Source organism: Chanodichthys erythropterus, chromosome 12 (genome assembly GCF_024489055.1).
Source record: "Chanodichthys erythropterus isolate Z2021 chromosome 12, ASM2448905v1, whole genome shotgun sequence".
In the NCBI taxonomy this organism is placed as follows: domain Eukaryota; kingdom Metazoa; phylum Chordata; class Actinopteri; order Cypriniformes; family Xenocyprididae; genus Chanodichthys; species Chanodichthys erythropterus.
Genome location: NC_090232.1, coordinates 13,439,519 through 13,453,891, shown reverse-complemented (window position 1 = coordinate 13,453,891; position 14,373 = coordinate 13,439,519). Strand labels below are relative to the sequence as shown.

Genomic DNA, 14,373 nt, shown 5'->3' with positions numbered 1-14,373 from the left:
TGCGAAATTCAGGATGGACATCTCACTTTATTTTTCAATTCCCTTCATCATTCTCCCTGCCTCTAAACAAAGTAGGAGCAATGCTGTATATTGCTAAGTAAATGTTTCCGAGAAGAGCATAATTATTTTTCCACAAAATAACACATTTTAATATTGATGTTTTTCAATATAATGCATTAGTATTATTTTTGCAGTGTATTTATAGACCTTTTTTTACCTTTACTTTAGAAAACTGCTGCTGTATACAGCTCAATATCAAGTGAATCAGATTAAATGGCACAAAGAAGCTTGTTTGTTCTATCGATCTAGAGTAATAAAGTATCATAATAATTGTATAGCATTGCCCTCAACATAATTTGTGTGAAAATGGTCTAAGATGTCAAAAGCAAATTGAGAAACCACTTCTTTATACATTGTAAGGTCAATGAACAAGACTGCATGGCACAGTGGATTACCTGTAGTCCCACGCGTATCCGTTTAGTCAGTGCTCCCTCTGGGAACACAGCCTGGACCTGTGGAACAAGTGTGCTGCTTAGCACCCCGCCCTCTGGACCAATCAGGTGACTGTCCTGCTTAATGCGGGACACCACAGCAAAGTATTGTGGGAAATCCCGAGTGATGATGCGGCATATTCGCCTTTTCTCCAGCTCCTCAGGACTGTCCAGTTCTGATGTGAAAATCACAAATAATATCTCATAACTAAGTTTTGCAATATAAAATTAGTCGACAAGGGAGATTATGAGGATGATTTAAGCCAGGCATGCATTAAATTACACATATTTTCACCATTCACATATTTGAATGGTGAATAATTATGTGTGTGTGATAATATCACACATAGAATACACTTCCAATATAATCCAATTCAATCCAATCCAAACCAGTAGTTCTTCCAAAGGACCAAAGTAGGCATTACCAATTCACCTAAATCACCTTTTCAACTAAAGATGTTAACTGTCACAACTATACTACCGTTCAAATGTTTAGGGTCAGTAAGATTTTTTTAAGGATAAATTAATGCTTTTTAAAATAAATTATTCAGCAAAGAGGCATTAAAGTGATCAAATGTGACATCAAAGACATTCATAATGTTACAAACATTTCTGTTTCAAATAAATGTTCTTTTGAAATTTCTATTCATCAAAGAATCCTGAAAAAGAATGTATCATGGTTTTGACAAAAACATTAAGCAGCACAACTGTTTTCAACACTGATAATAATAAGAAATGTTTCTTGAGCATCAAATCAGCATATTAGAATGATTTCTGAAGGATCATGTGACACTGAATACTGGAGTAATGATGCTGAAAATTCAGCTTTGCCATCACAGGAATAAATTATGTTTTAAAATATATTCACAACATAAAACAGTTCATTTCAATTTTATTTTTTAATACTACTGTTTTCACTGTATTTTTTATCAAATGCACCCTTAGTGAGCACATCAAGAGACATTAAAAACATAAAAACATAAAAAAAAAAAAAAAAAAGGTACAGATTTTTGTGCGGCACACCATTGGCTGAGTTTGATTTGAATGTAACAGCAAATTCAAGGTGTGTTATGTTAATCAAACAAGTGTCTCTGTGCATTCTGGACACACTCACCTTCGTCCATGCCATTGAGTATTTGATTCAGCTCCTCTTCTGTATGCTCACAGTGATGTTCTCTCCAGCTCTCTCCCGTCTCACTGCGCAGAATCACTAACTCCCTCTCTGTCCCACGCAATGCAGCAAAGTGGGGGATCTCCACTATTACAGGCCTGCAAAATAAGCGGTGTTATTTCAGACAAATTAATGTATGGCTTTAGACTGCTTAAAGGGAGGGTTGTTGTTCAGAAACAGATATTGCATCTGTGGAGGACGACATAAAAACAGGAAAATGCAGCATGCAGCAAGGTAGAAAAAGAGAGTAACAAAACAATGGATAATGCAATATACAGCGTACACACACCACATGACAAATAGAATTAGAATTACAAGAAATATCAAATTTAAAATCAAATGATATCCAAAATGTAACAAGGGAGGAAAAGGTAAATTCATGGAACACCTCTATTTCGGAATGATAAAAACTAACTCAGAAAATTATAAAAAAAAAGGACAAAAACAAAAAAAAAAAATGACATCTTGGAGATGGAGGTGTATTTAAAAGAATTAGGGGGAAATGTGACCGGTATCCACAGGATATTTGGCATTAGGGTCTCTCCTACCCGAGGAATTTGGTCCCGGGTGGACCCAGCTGCAGAATTCTGCTGACAAGACTTTCACCCTCATTAAGAGGAGGAGGGGCTGTTGGGAGGTGGAGTTTACTGTTCCGATCGCAGCCATTAAAAAAAGATGTAAAAACAACAAGGCACAATGTGAACCTGATTTACTGAATTCGGACTTAGTGAGAGAGGAACACTGCTGTCATTCCTCCAAACTAAGAGATGACAAGTGTCCTAACCAGGTGGGATGAACCCTAAAAGCTAGACATTAAAAGCATGAGTTTTTGTCATAACCGGCTGTGACATTTTGTTCATCGCTTGGTCTCTATTTCAGCATTATCATGCCCAGCAGTGTTGGTATTGTTTAACTTAAACTAAAACTATTTAAAAAATAGATATAAAAAATAAATAAAAGATGATTCATTAATTTTTCATTCAATTATTCAATCATTTCTGTTAATTAAAATAAAATATAATAAAACAAATGTTAGATGAAAACTTAAACAAAAACTATAAATGCTGCCTGAAATCATCACGCATATTATATATATATATATATATATATATATATATATATATATAGGGTAAATTCAGGGTGATTGGGGAAGGCCATTGAGATGACTGGGGAAAATTGTCCCAATCAACCTGAATTCAACCTGTATTTATACAACAGTTCGTTCTGGTTCTTGAATCTGATTGGCTGAGAGCATTCTCACAGCGAGTGTCATGGCAGATGAGCAAACCCACCATATTTTTATAGATACTACTGTTATTTTGTAAAGGAATGTAGTTTCAAGAGTTTTTTTTAGGCGAGAATATAGTTGTTTAGACCTCAGATATGCAACATAGCACCTAGATGCTTGTTTAGACGCTTTCAGAGATGTGAGCTCCAAGCCGTCAGCGACTGTTCATGTACCCGCAGAGAACAGCTTCATCTCGGCCAGTCCTTCAGAAATTTGCCGCTGGCTCTTATGTAGATAGTGTTTAAACATGAGGTATAATTTGTTTTGGGTAAATAAAATGGGCAATCATTGGTCTAATTAATCTATTACTTGTTCCAGAGCTAATAGATTTGGCTTAAGGGCTATATTAAGTTTCATAACTTTATTTACATTGGAATTAAATCCTGCACCAACTACAGCACTGCTTTTGTATATTTGACTGAACTGTTTGCTTGTATTTATTTCCTGTTTTACTTCTTATACTGTTATAATGGCTATTGATGTTAATTGAAATATTGTTCAAAAAAAAAAATAATTTATATAAATAACATGCCTTATTTTTTGGTATTTAGAGAGTCCATTAGTGATTTTGACTTCAGTGAAAGTTACATTAATACGCCATTGGAGGGTGGCAAAGACTGTCTTCATGAGTAAGTCAGTCAGTCGCAGACTTTTATATTGAAATGGGCTGAAACAAAGAAACAAGGACGTCATTTTTACTTTAAACAACATCTTACGAGATGCAACTGACAAATGCACTGAATAGCGCTGTCATGGGAATGCCTTAAATGTTAAAAGGACAAAGACAAAGATATTGCTTTCCTTAGCAGACATTCAAACTGATTTTGTGATTGATTGACCTGTAAAATATCAGTTAGATGCAGGTAATGCACTTGCTTAGTCGATCTCTCTCTCATAATACTCTACTCAATGAGTTACAATGAGTTTCAATGAAGTGACTCAACGTTCCTTCGTTACAACCATATCGCATATTGTGTGTGTGTGTGTATATTATATATATATATATATATATATATATATATATATATATATATATATATATATATATATATATATATATATATATATATATATATATATACAGCTGTGGAAAAAATTAAGAGACCACTCCAAGTTCAGAAATCAATGTTGTGGTCTCTTAATTTTTTCCATAGCTGTATATATATATATATATATATATATATATATATATATATATATATATATATATATATATATATATATATATATATATATATATATATATATATATATATATATATATATATATATATATATATACACTGTACACACACACACAAACACACATATACAACTATATAAAACAAAATTATTAAAACTTAAACTAAACTGAAAATATAAAAAATACAATCTAATTCAAAATATGAATAAATATTATAATTATATAAATATATACTGAAGCCCCATTCACTGAATATCATTAGTCCAAAATTCACAAAATAACCATAAAATATTGTCTTATTGGCTGAAATTACATCATACTGCACAGCTGATTCAGTGTAGACAAACAAATTGATTGTCGCTGAAAACTAACATCACTCCTGGTTAGGACACGTCGAACATGTTGACATATTGTTCTGCTTTGTCAGTCAAGACAAGACAAAATAGAGAACGTATAACTGCACCATACATACACAAAAGTAGACGAAAATGTTCATGGTGATATACAGCATAAATGTTCAACATTTGCAGCCCCTTACCCAAGAAATTGGGCTCCAGTGGGTCCAACTTCAATGATCTTGCCAGCGAGCCCTTCTCCCTCCACCATAGGGGGCATAGAGGCCAGTCTGTGCCTCTTCACCAGACGACATGTGACCCGTGTAGGGGCTGAGCACTTTCTAGGTGGCACAATAATGCGTAGGCCATTGTGTCGACAGCCACGCATGGCTCCACCACGAGCATCCACCATGAAACTGACCAGGAAGCTGTTTATATATATAACAACAGCAAGTGACAATGAAATAATGCTACTTAACTTCTTCATTAAAACCACCCAGAAATTAAATACTACAAAAGTGTGTAAATTCTTGTTTCTAAACCTATGGATGCCACCTCGGCCATACATTATTACTTTTCTGTCTAATTTCCCAAACTTATTTTATAGGCTCTGGGGGCTTCCATATGTTTGTAAACAATCATCAATTTTGCAATTCTCTTTGATGCCATTAGAAATGTTCCCGGTTTTCATTGTTTTCTGTTTCAGGATTAAAGGGTTAGTTCACCCAAAAATGAAAATTCTTCCCTCATGCCGTTCCACACCCGTAATACCTTCGCTAATCTTCGGAACACATATTAAGATAATTTTGTTGAAATGCAATGGCTCAGTGAAGCCTGCATAGGGATCAATGACACTTCCTCTCTCAAGATCCATTAATGTACTAAAAAACATATTTAAATCAGTTCATGTGAGTACAGTGGTTCAATATTAATATTATAAAGCAACGAGAATATTTAAAAAAAAAAGAAAAAAAAAGCGACTTATATAGTGATGCCCAATTTCAAAACACTGCTTTTGAAAGATTCTGAAAATTATGAATCAGCGTGTCGAATCAGCAGTTCGAAATGCAAAAGTCACGTGATTTCAGCAGTTTTGAAATCGGCCATCACTAGATAAGTCGTTATTTAGTTTTTTTTGGCACACCAAAAATATTCTCATCGCTTTATAATATTAATATTGAACCACTGTACTCACATGAACTGATTTAAATATGTTTTTAGTACCTTTATGGATCTTGAGAGAGGAAATGTCATTGCTGGCTATGCAGGCCTCACGGAGCCATCGGATTTCAACAAAAATATCTTAATTTGTGTCCCGAAGATTAACAAAGGTCTTACGGGTGTGGAACGACATGAGGGGGAGTAATAAATGACAGAAATTTCATTTTTGGGTCAACTAACCCTTTAACTCTTGTTAAACCCAGAACACTCATTTTATTATTTGATTGCGTTGCCATTATGTGTTGTAAAATTAAAGACCAACATACACTACTGTTCCAAAGTTTGGGGTCTATAAGATTTTTTAATATTTTTCAAAGAAGTGTCTTATGCTGCATTTATTTGATCAAAAATACAGTAATACTGTGAAATATTGCTACAATTTTGCTACAATATAATAATATTTTAAAAGTTAATTTATTCCTGTGATTACTAGCAGCCATTACTCCAGTCTTCAGTGTCACATGCTCCTTAAGAAATCATTCTAATATGCTGATTTGGTGCTAAAAAAAAAACATTTCTTATTATGTTAAAAACAGTTGTGTTCCTTTTTTGTGGCAACTGTGACACATCATTCATTTTTCTTTTGTAACATTATAAATGTCTTTAATGTCAAATGACATCAAAGACATTTTAATGTCATTTGACATTATTCAAAAATAAAAAATCTGACTGACCACAAACTTTTAAGCAGCATTGTTTAATATTATGTTTTGCTCATGAGGTTTCTGGAAAAAGTCTTTATTAGATGATAAAGAATGATAACCCTTGAACATGCTCAAGAGGCAATGGGGAAAATACTGTAAGAGTTGAGAAACACAATGTGTCCAGTTTCATACCACCCATGTGAGAAATACTGAATAATATTAAATATTATTCATGGGCTATGAATACTGAGACATGACTCACTGTGTTCATCATCAAAACATGCTTATTAAAATGTTAATAGGCTCATTTGAAAAGCTCAAAGCGGTTAGCTGTTAAAAATACATGAAATAATGTAATAAAAGTAGATGAAGAGAGGAAGAAAAAGGGCACAAGGAAGAGAAGTGAAGGATCACCTGCTGTTGTCATGGTCAAGGCATGGGGTAGATCGGCTAAAAGCAGAACAAAAGACACAATCACGAACAGCAGAAAGAGAGAGAGAGAGAAGCCGAATGATTTAGGGAGATGATGTGAGTGTAATAAAAGGGAAAGAAAGAAAGAAAGAAAGAAAGAAAGAAAGAAAGAAAGAAAGAAAGAAAGAAAGAAAGAAAGAAAGAAAGAAAGAAAGAAAGAAAGAAAGAAAGAAAGAAAGAAAGAAAGAAAGAAAGAAAGAAAGAAAGAAAGAAAGAAAGAAAGAAAGAAAGAAAGAAAGAAAGAGCATGAATAACAATCATTCATGGTTCATAAGAGTGGCATCTAATGCAATGCCTGCTTTGACTAAGGGTTTTGACGTGGCAGGCAAGTGTGTGTGTGTGTGTGCATGTGTGTGTGTGTGTGTGCGTGTGCGTGTTTGAAACCTACTAACCCTGACTGCAGAAGAGTGCTGGTTAGCACCACATTATCCAGATGTTCAGCACCCCAGCTCAGTCGATACGAGTCCTTCTCATGCTCTCGAGAGAACGCTGACACCTGACAAACGACAAAATCAGACTATAACATATCATGAAATAAAAACATAAAGACCATTTAATATTATTTACTATTATTAATATTCTATTACAGTATTTATTAACATTTTGAATTAGCATTTATTTTTATATTTTCGGTTTTCATTTTAATTTAATTTTTAGTGATTTTGTTTGTAATTTTTATTATAATTTTTTAAATATCTCTATTATAGTATTTTTATTGACATTTTGAATTATTTTTTTTTATTTTTCAGTTTTAATTTAAGTTTTAGTAAGTAATTTTAGTACATCAACTTAAATGGATCAATTTCGGTTAGTTGCCAAGGCACCATTTCTAATTCTAAGTTTTAATCTAATATTCATATTTTATTTTATTTTATATTTATTTCAATGTTTAATAACATGTTGTTTAATAACACTGGCCCAAAAGTTGAATGAGACGTGCATACGAAGTGCGATAGTTCACCTTAGTAAGCTGGTGGCTGGAGATCATTTCCTCAATCAAGATTCCTTCACCCCTGTAAGCAAGATGACTGGGGGTCTCGTGGGACCTGTGGTAGGACAATGAAAGCAGGTGGGCAAAACAGCATTATGTGTGTCTCACCCAATGGTGTGAGTTTGGGGGCGGGGCTAACTGTAATAAGCTGTTTAGCAGGAATTAGCTTGTCTGTTGAATGTTAAAATATTGTTTTGTCTTAATGTGCCTGTGGGATTTTTTACCGGTCTAGGTTGTGGGTGTAGCTCATGCCGTCCAGGTAGTGTCCAGGTAGAGAGTCATCACCAAGTTCTCTCAGGTCCTCTGCTCTCAGGTACTCCCCTCCATCACCTGTCATTGTGTCCTCACCTGCTCATACACACATTTACAGAATGGATTGATTGATACTGTCAATTTGACAGACTAATGAACTGAGTATGAGCTGATCAAATGACTGACTTGATTAAATGATCGATTGACTAGTCTATAGAGCCCAAAATCGTGACTTTATTTCTATTTCTTTGGACATGCTATTCTCTCTCATTCTCTGACCCAATATAGATGCAAATGAAACAGAATCCTTTTAAAATTCAGATCAAATAACATTTAATATAAACCTTCAAGTTTGTTATGGTAAAGATTAAAAGAGAGAGAGAGAGAGAGAGAGAGAGAGACAGAAAGGACAAATAAAACCCATAAAAACTAAAATAAACAAAGATGAATTTGTTTATTTGAACTGAAAGTGATCTATTTATCTTAATTTATATTTAACATATTAATTTGCTTATTTATTCTGTCATCTTTGAAAGAATGCAGATGAGTTACTCTGCTAATATTAATAATACGGTAACAGTTTACAATAGGGTTCCATTTGTAAACATTAGTTAACTTAAAGGGGCTCTATGTAGGAATGACACCCAGTGTTCAAAATAGGTACTGCAATCCGAATTCAAAATAATGTTTGGCCCGCCCCCTCGTTCAAAGACGCGGGTTGCCAGCTTTTACAGCATATGGTTGCCAGCAACAATAGGGAGCGCATTTGACATTGAAAGCTGAGGAGACTTAAACACTGTAAGCAAGAGTTGATTTATCTGTTTTGATATGCTGTTGTTCATAGAGATAATTAGATGGATTCAGAGGCTTTTTAGTAGAGATGCACCGATTGCAATTTTCGATTCCGATTTCCGATTTTTCGTTAGTGTGATCGGCCGATACATATTTTTTGCAGATTCCGATTTTCTTTCTAAGAACTATAAATTACAACATATACAAACAAAAATCTACTTTTCTTCAATGCAGAGTTTTATTTTCATTTAAAAAAAAAAAAAGTAAAAGTCAGTGATAAAACATAAAGAGCAAATAAATGCAATAGAATAAAGAGAGCAATTAAGTTTTTTGGGTTAACTGGGTTTTTATTCAGGTAAGAAATACTACAGAAATTAAAGTAATCAAATGTAAAATAACACATTGTGTTATTTTGCATTAGTTACCTTAATTTCTGTAGTCTTTATTGCAAATAATTCTTACCATTAAAGTTATAAAACATATTCAGTCAAGAGCAGAAAGTGATTTTCTTTGTCTTTTGTTCTTTGATTAACATGACAGACATTGAATATTGGACTGCTGTCCCTTTAAGAGTTTATGAACAGTGTTCAACAGACCCAATACTGTTACACACGACATGGGTTCACTTTCTTAGCTATTTAACGATTCAAAACTGACTGTGTTTATCTGCATACTCGCCAAGATTGCCTGTGCCGCTGGTTTTGACATACTTTTGTACGTATTTGAATGTTTAAGCGCAGGAAGGCGCTTATTTTGGTACTTGGGACTCTGTTTGATTTCTGTCTATGTTTGAGACTGAGCGTGGCTTGTTCGCTTCGGATCAGTAGTGCGCGCGCTTTTAGTGTGACCGCGAAACCTGCGGGAATGACTAAAATTTATGCGCAATACAAACACTACTTAACCGGAGCGCACATTTTCAAAGAATATCTGGCTGTAGCATTGTTTTTCTGAGAAACAAGGTGAACTTAGCATGTTTCCTAAATACAGTATCTGCAAACATATTAGGGTATTTTTATGCTTTATTAAAGTAAAAATCTTACATCGAGCCCCTTTAACATGAACTAACAATGAAAAATACTTCTAAAGTGTTTATTAATCTTAGTTCAACATTTACTAATACATAATTAAAATCAAAATTTGTGGTTTTGGCCCTGGACCTTTCATGAACTAACAAAGAAAATTTGTATTTTTATTAACAAACGAAAATGTACTCCCCCTCAAGTTGTTCCAAAACTGTATCAGTTTCTTTCTTCTGTTGAACACAAAAGAAGATATTTTAAAGAATGTTGGTAATCAAACAGTTGATGGTAGCCATTGTCTTCTATAGTAGGAAAAAAATATACTATGGAAGTCAATGGTTACTGTCAACTGTATGGTTACCAACATTCTTTAAAATAAAACTTTTATAGGTTTGGAACAACTTGAGGGTGAGTAAGTGATGGCTAAATTTTCATTTTTTTTTATGTGAACTATCTCTTTAATAAATTCGACCTTACTGTAAAGTGTTACCAACAGTACTTGGGGCTAGGTTTCTATTCTAATCTCCTACTTTAAATATGAGCAATAATAACAGTGATGACTGCCATAACAAGTACCCCTAACTCATTATGTAGGTATTATTAATTAAAAATACTCAGTGTCCCACAGATATTATGTACTCTCATTTTATGATTTTAAAAATGTTCCCCAGATTAGCACAAATAATGCAGAAGAAAGTTAGTTTTTTACATACAATAATCATGCTGGTTCCAGTTAGCACACAAACTGCAAACCACACTTTGGAATAGATACAGAACGAACTGAACAGATTTTTGGCAAATGTAGTAAGTGTAATGTTAGTAAAGGGGTCAGTTTTGTTCACTCTATATCTATACCCTTTATACCTTCGATCTCCATAGAGACTTCAGTTAAAAGCTCCTCCTCCATCTGATGCTGGGCTATAGAGGCACAGCAATTTTTACACAGACTTATGAAATCCTGACTATGCATAATAAAATTTAATAAAACACAGTATCTTACCCTCCTCATCAGACACATCCAGAACTTCTGTCATTGTCTCCGGAACGTTCAGTTTGTGTTTCTCTGTCACAGTCTACAGTAGTAATTAACAAGCATTCAACATATACACTGTACTGTTTATGCACACATCAAAAGTTCTTATACTGTATGTAAAGTCAAGGATACGTACGGTTGTTGTTGTGACTATTTCCTCAGTAACAACTTTCAGAGTGTCCACCACTGAGATGTACCCCAGACGTTTAGCAATAGAGAGTGCTGTGTTTCCGTTCTGAGAGAGAAAGAGTGTTAGGTTAGAGAAGTATGATTCAGAATTAATATCATTTCTGCGAGTACAAGTTTGTCCCTCACCATGGTGACTGCATTAGGCTTGGCCCCATGCTGCAACAGGACATTGATAATGTGTGTATTTCCCTGCTGAGCAGCTTGGTGAAGTGGCGTGTAGCCATTCTGGAAAAAAAACAAACAAACAAAAAAAACAGCTCCATCAATACAGTAAACAGATCAGAAATAACAATTATATGAAAAATCAATATGCAATGCAAAAAGCTGAAGAATGTCAAACATGAAGAATGTCAGATAGAATTTTCTAGGATGCAGGATGCTTGTTGTATATAAATTAATTCATAAAATATAACAATTACAGTAGTAATATGCTGATTCGGTGTTCAAGAAACATTTCTTATTATCACATTCAAAAATGATTGTGGATATATAACAATATAAAACGCTTACCTTAGTTTTTGCATTGACATTAGCGCCATTTTGCAAAAGGAAATTAACCATTTTTACATTTCCATAGTGACAAGCAACAATAAGAGGAGTGTAGCCCAACTAGAAGAAACAACCAAATTTCACATTAGCTGAAATGTAACACATCTTGAAACTTTCTTTCCAAATTATTCTTTTTAAAAATTAAAGCACAGTAAAAGAACTACAGTAATATAAATCTACGAGTCATGCTTACTTTGGTCTGCTGGTCTATGTTTGCATCGTTTTTGACGAGTATTTCAGCCACCCGCACTCTGTCCTCCTGAGCAGTGAGGTGAAGAGGTGTAAGACCACTCTGAAAAACAAAAAGAAGAAATTATGAACCAACTCATGTTTATTATTACAGCAGTCATGGCCTAATGGTTAGAGAGTCAGACTGGTAATCCGAAGGTTGCGGGTTTAATTTTCGATACCGGCAGGAAATGACTGAGGTGCCCTTAAGCAAGGCAACTAACCCCAATCACTCCCTAGGTGCCACAGATTGGCCTTTACACGTCACTTTCACTTTTTTCACTATTACTTGGCTCTCTGGAATACTTCTTTCTGACTAGTCACTTGCTGAATTCTACAGTGGCCCCATTATATTAGCAAAGTAAGGAGCCAATAGTATGGTTTCTAGGAGTCAGTAATGATTTGAGAGATGCACAAGTGGACTGGAGATAACAGTCTACGGGGATGCTGAGTAGCACAATCTGAATAAAAAAGTCACATGTAACCACATCTATCGGAATTAATGAATTGGCTAAATCTGATTGAAATTTCATTCGGATGGTAAGGGTTGGTGGTGTAAAACTTTTGTAATCCATTCTATATAAACATATAAACAGTTGTTTGGACTGAAAACCGAAACTGTAAAGTTCTGTGCATGTGCAATGATTTGGAAATGGTGTAATGATGCTGACAAGCTAAAGGAGCAGCTGCTGTTGTTGAATATATGAGCAATATCACACTTGTAGCCGTGCAATATCGCTGTATATCAGCACGGCTACGAGTGTGATATTGTGTTTATACAACTGTTCGACAGCACAAGTGTGTAAATAAATAAGAAACAACAACGTTATGTCGTTATGTAAAAACACACTTTTGTGCGGAACTATTTCCTTCCGGGTAGAGAAGGAAATACACGCACAGCTAATAAGAGCTGACTGACTCTCTAGCGACTGACGCTAGAGACTATGGTCTTTAGCTTCCTTGTTAGAGCGCCAACTCCCATGCCTGTGGACCCAGGTTCGAGTCCCGCTTATGCCGAGTTCAGACTGCACGATTTTAGCCCCGATTTTGGCTCGCCGACAGGTTTTGAGAAATCGCCGACAAATGCCCGAAATCACAGGCAAATCGGTGCTCATTCACGCGAGTGACAATCACGCAGTGTGAATGAGCAAAGACGCGATCTGAGAGAATCACCGACGAGTCGCCGACGCCCGTAAGATATTTGGCATGCTAAATATCTGGACCTGTCGGCGATTCAAAATCCTGCAGTGTGAAAAGTGTTCTGATTGAAAACTACACCGGCGATGACCGACAGCCAATGAGAGAGCAACATACAGAGCAGCGTGGAGTTCGGGGAGGAGTTATAGACCACAATATCAGCAAGCATCTTCATTCACACTATTGTATCAAACTGAAACAAAACACAAACATTTGCTTGACCATCCGCAACAGCAGCACATTGAAAAGTTATGTATTTACCTCCAACTCTCGTTGCAGAACACACAATCCACAGTCTCCGCAACCATTTCCTCCTCCATATTTTTCTTTTCTTTTTCTTATATTCGCTGCAAATCAGCGAACAGGCAACTCGTATTTCAAGCTTCTTGCGGGCTACCGTTTTTAATAATAATAATAATAACTCCGGTCCTGCACGCGTGATATCGCGTTGTTTCCTTGTCACATCTCGCGTGTGTTTGGTTGTGAAACGTAGTTTGCGTGCCAGACAGAGTTGTTGGCGATTCTTCCTATTGTAAAGTCATGCAGTGTGAAACCTTCTGTCGCCGATCCATCGTGCAGTTTGAACACAGCAGCGACTGAATGCTGGCCAAGATAGTCATGCAGTGTGAAAAGAACAGTGACCCGACTACTTTGAAAATCGTGCAGTCTGAACTCGGCTTTAGACCTCATTAGGCAGTTGGAACAGGAGGGGTTGCAGTGGTGCCATGACCCTGATGGGAGTGAGATTTGGGGGGGTGAGTGTAACAGACGTAGGCTAGTAAGAGCTATGCGTGTAAGCCTCACTCCCCTGATCTAAAGAGGCGCTCTAAAGACTGTGGTCTTTAGCTTCCTTGTTTAAGCGCCTGACTCCCATGCTGGGGGGCCTGGGTTTGAGTCCCGCTTAGAGAGGGTGGTTCGAACATGAGGGGGTGCAGTGGTGCCATGACCCGGATACCAGTGAGGTTTAGGGAGTGAGTGCAACAGACGTAGGCTAGTTAGACCTGTGCGTGTAAGCCTCACTCCCCTGATCTAAAGAGGCACTCTAGCGGTCTTTAGCCTCCTTGTTAGAGTGCCTCACTCCCATGTCGGCGGACCAGGGTTCTAGTCCCGCAGGCAGCGAATGTCTGAGGACAGTTAACAGCTAAGGGGATTTCCCATGACAGCGTTAGTCAATGTATTTGTCGGTTGCATCTTATGGTTGTTTAAAGTAAAAACAACTTCCTTGTTTACACCCTAGGTTCAGTCCCTTTCAATATAAAAGTCCTTGCAACTCACTCATAAAGACAGTCTTTGCTACCATCTAATGGTGTAATAATGTA

At 35.9% G+C, this 14,373-nt stretch overlaps 1 protein-coding gene across 10 annotated transcripts in view; it reads right to left on the bottom strand.

Moving 5' to 3' along the window:
• The window catches only part of ank2a (ankyrin 2a, neuronal), an 87,970-nt gene that overhangs the window by 26,065 nt on the left and 47,532 nt on the right, over positions 1-14,373 (bottom strand). For 9 of the 10 annotated variants that reach the window (XM_067404373.1, XM_067404379.1, XM_067404381.1 and 6 more), the window contains 13 exons: positions 11,823-11,921; positions 11,591-11,689; positions 11,207-11,305; positions 11,028-11,126; positions 10,859-10,931; positions 10,723-10,776; positions 8,020-8,143; positions 7,766-7,850; positions 7,197-7,300; positions 6,748-6,783; positions 4,672-4,896; positions 1,606-1,760; positions 456-667 (listed from right to left, as the gene is read on the bottom strand). In XM_067404373.1, the coding sequence (XP_067260474.1) occupies positions 456-667; positions 1,606-1,760; positions 4,672-4,896; positions 6,748-6,783; positions 7,197-7,300; positions 7,766-7,850; positions 8,020-8,143; positions 10,723-10,776; positions 10,859-10,931; positions 11,028-11,126; positions 11,207-11,305; positions 11,591-11,689; positions 11,823-11,921 (1,464 nt within the window). The remainder of the gene's footprint in view (positions 1-455; positions 668-1,605; positions 1,761-4,671; positions 4,897-6,747; positions 6,784-7,196; positions 7,301-7,765; positions 7,851-8,019; positions 8,144-10,722; positions 10,777-10,858; positions 10,932-11,027; positions 11,127-11,206; positions 11,306-11,590; positions 11,690-11,822; positions 11,922-14,373) is intronic. The other variant, XM_067404376.1, reaches the window with a different exon arrangement.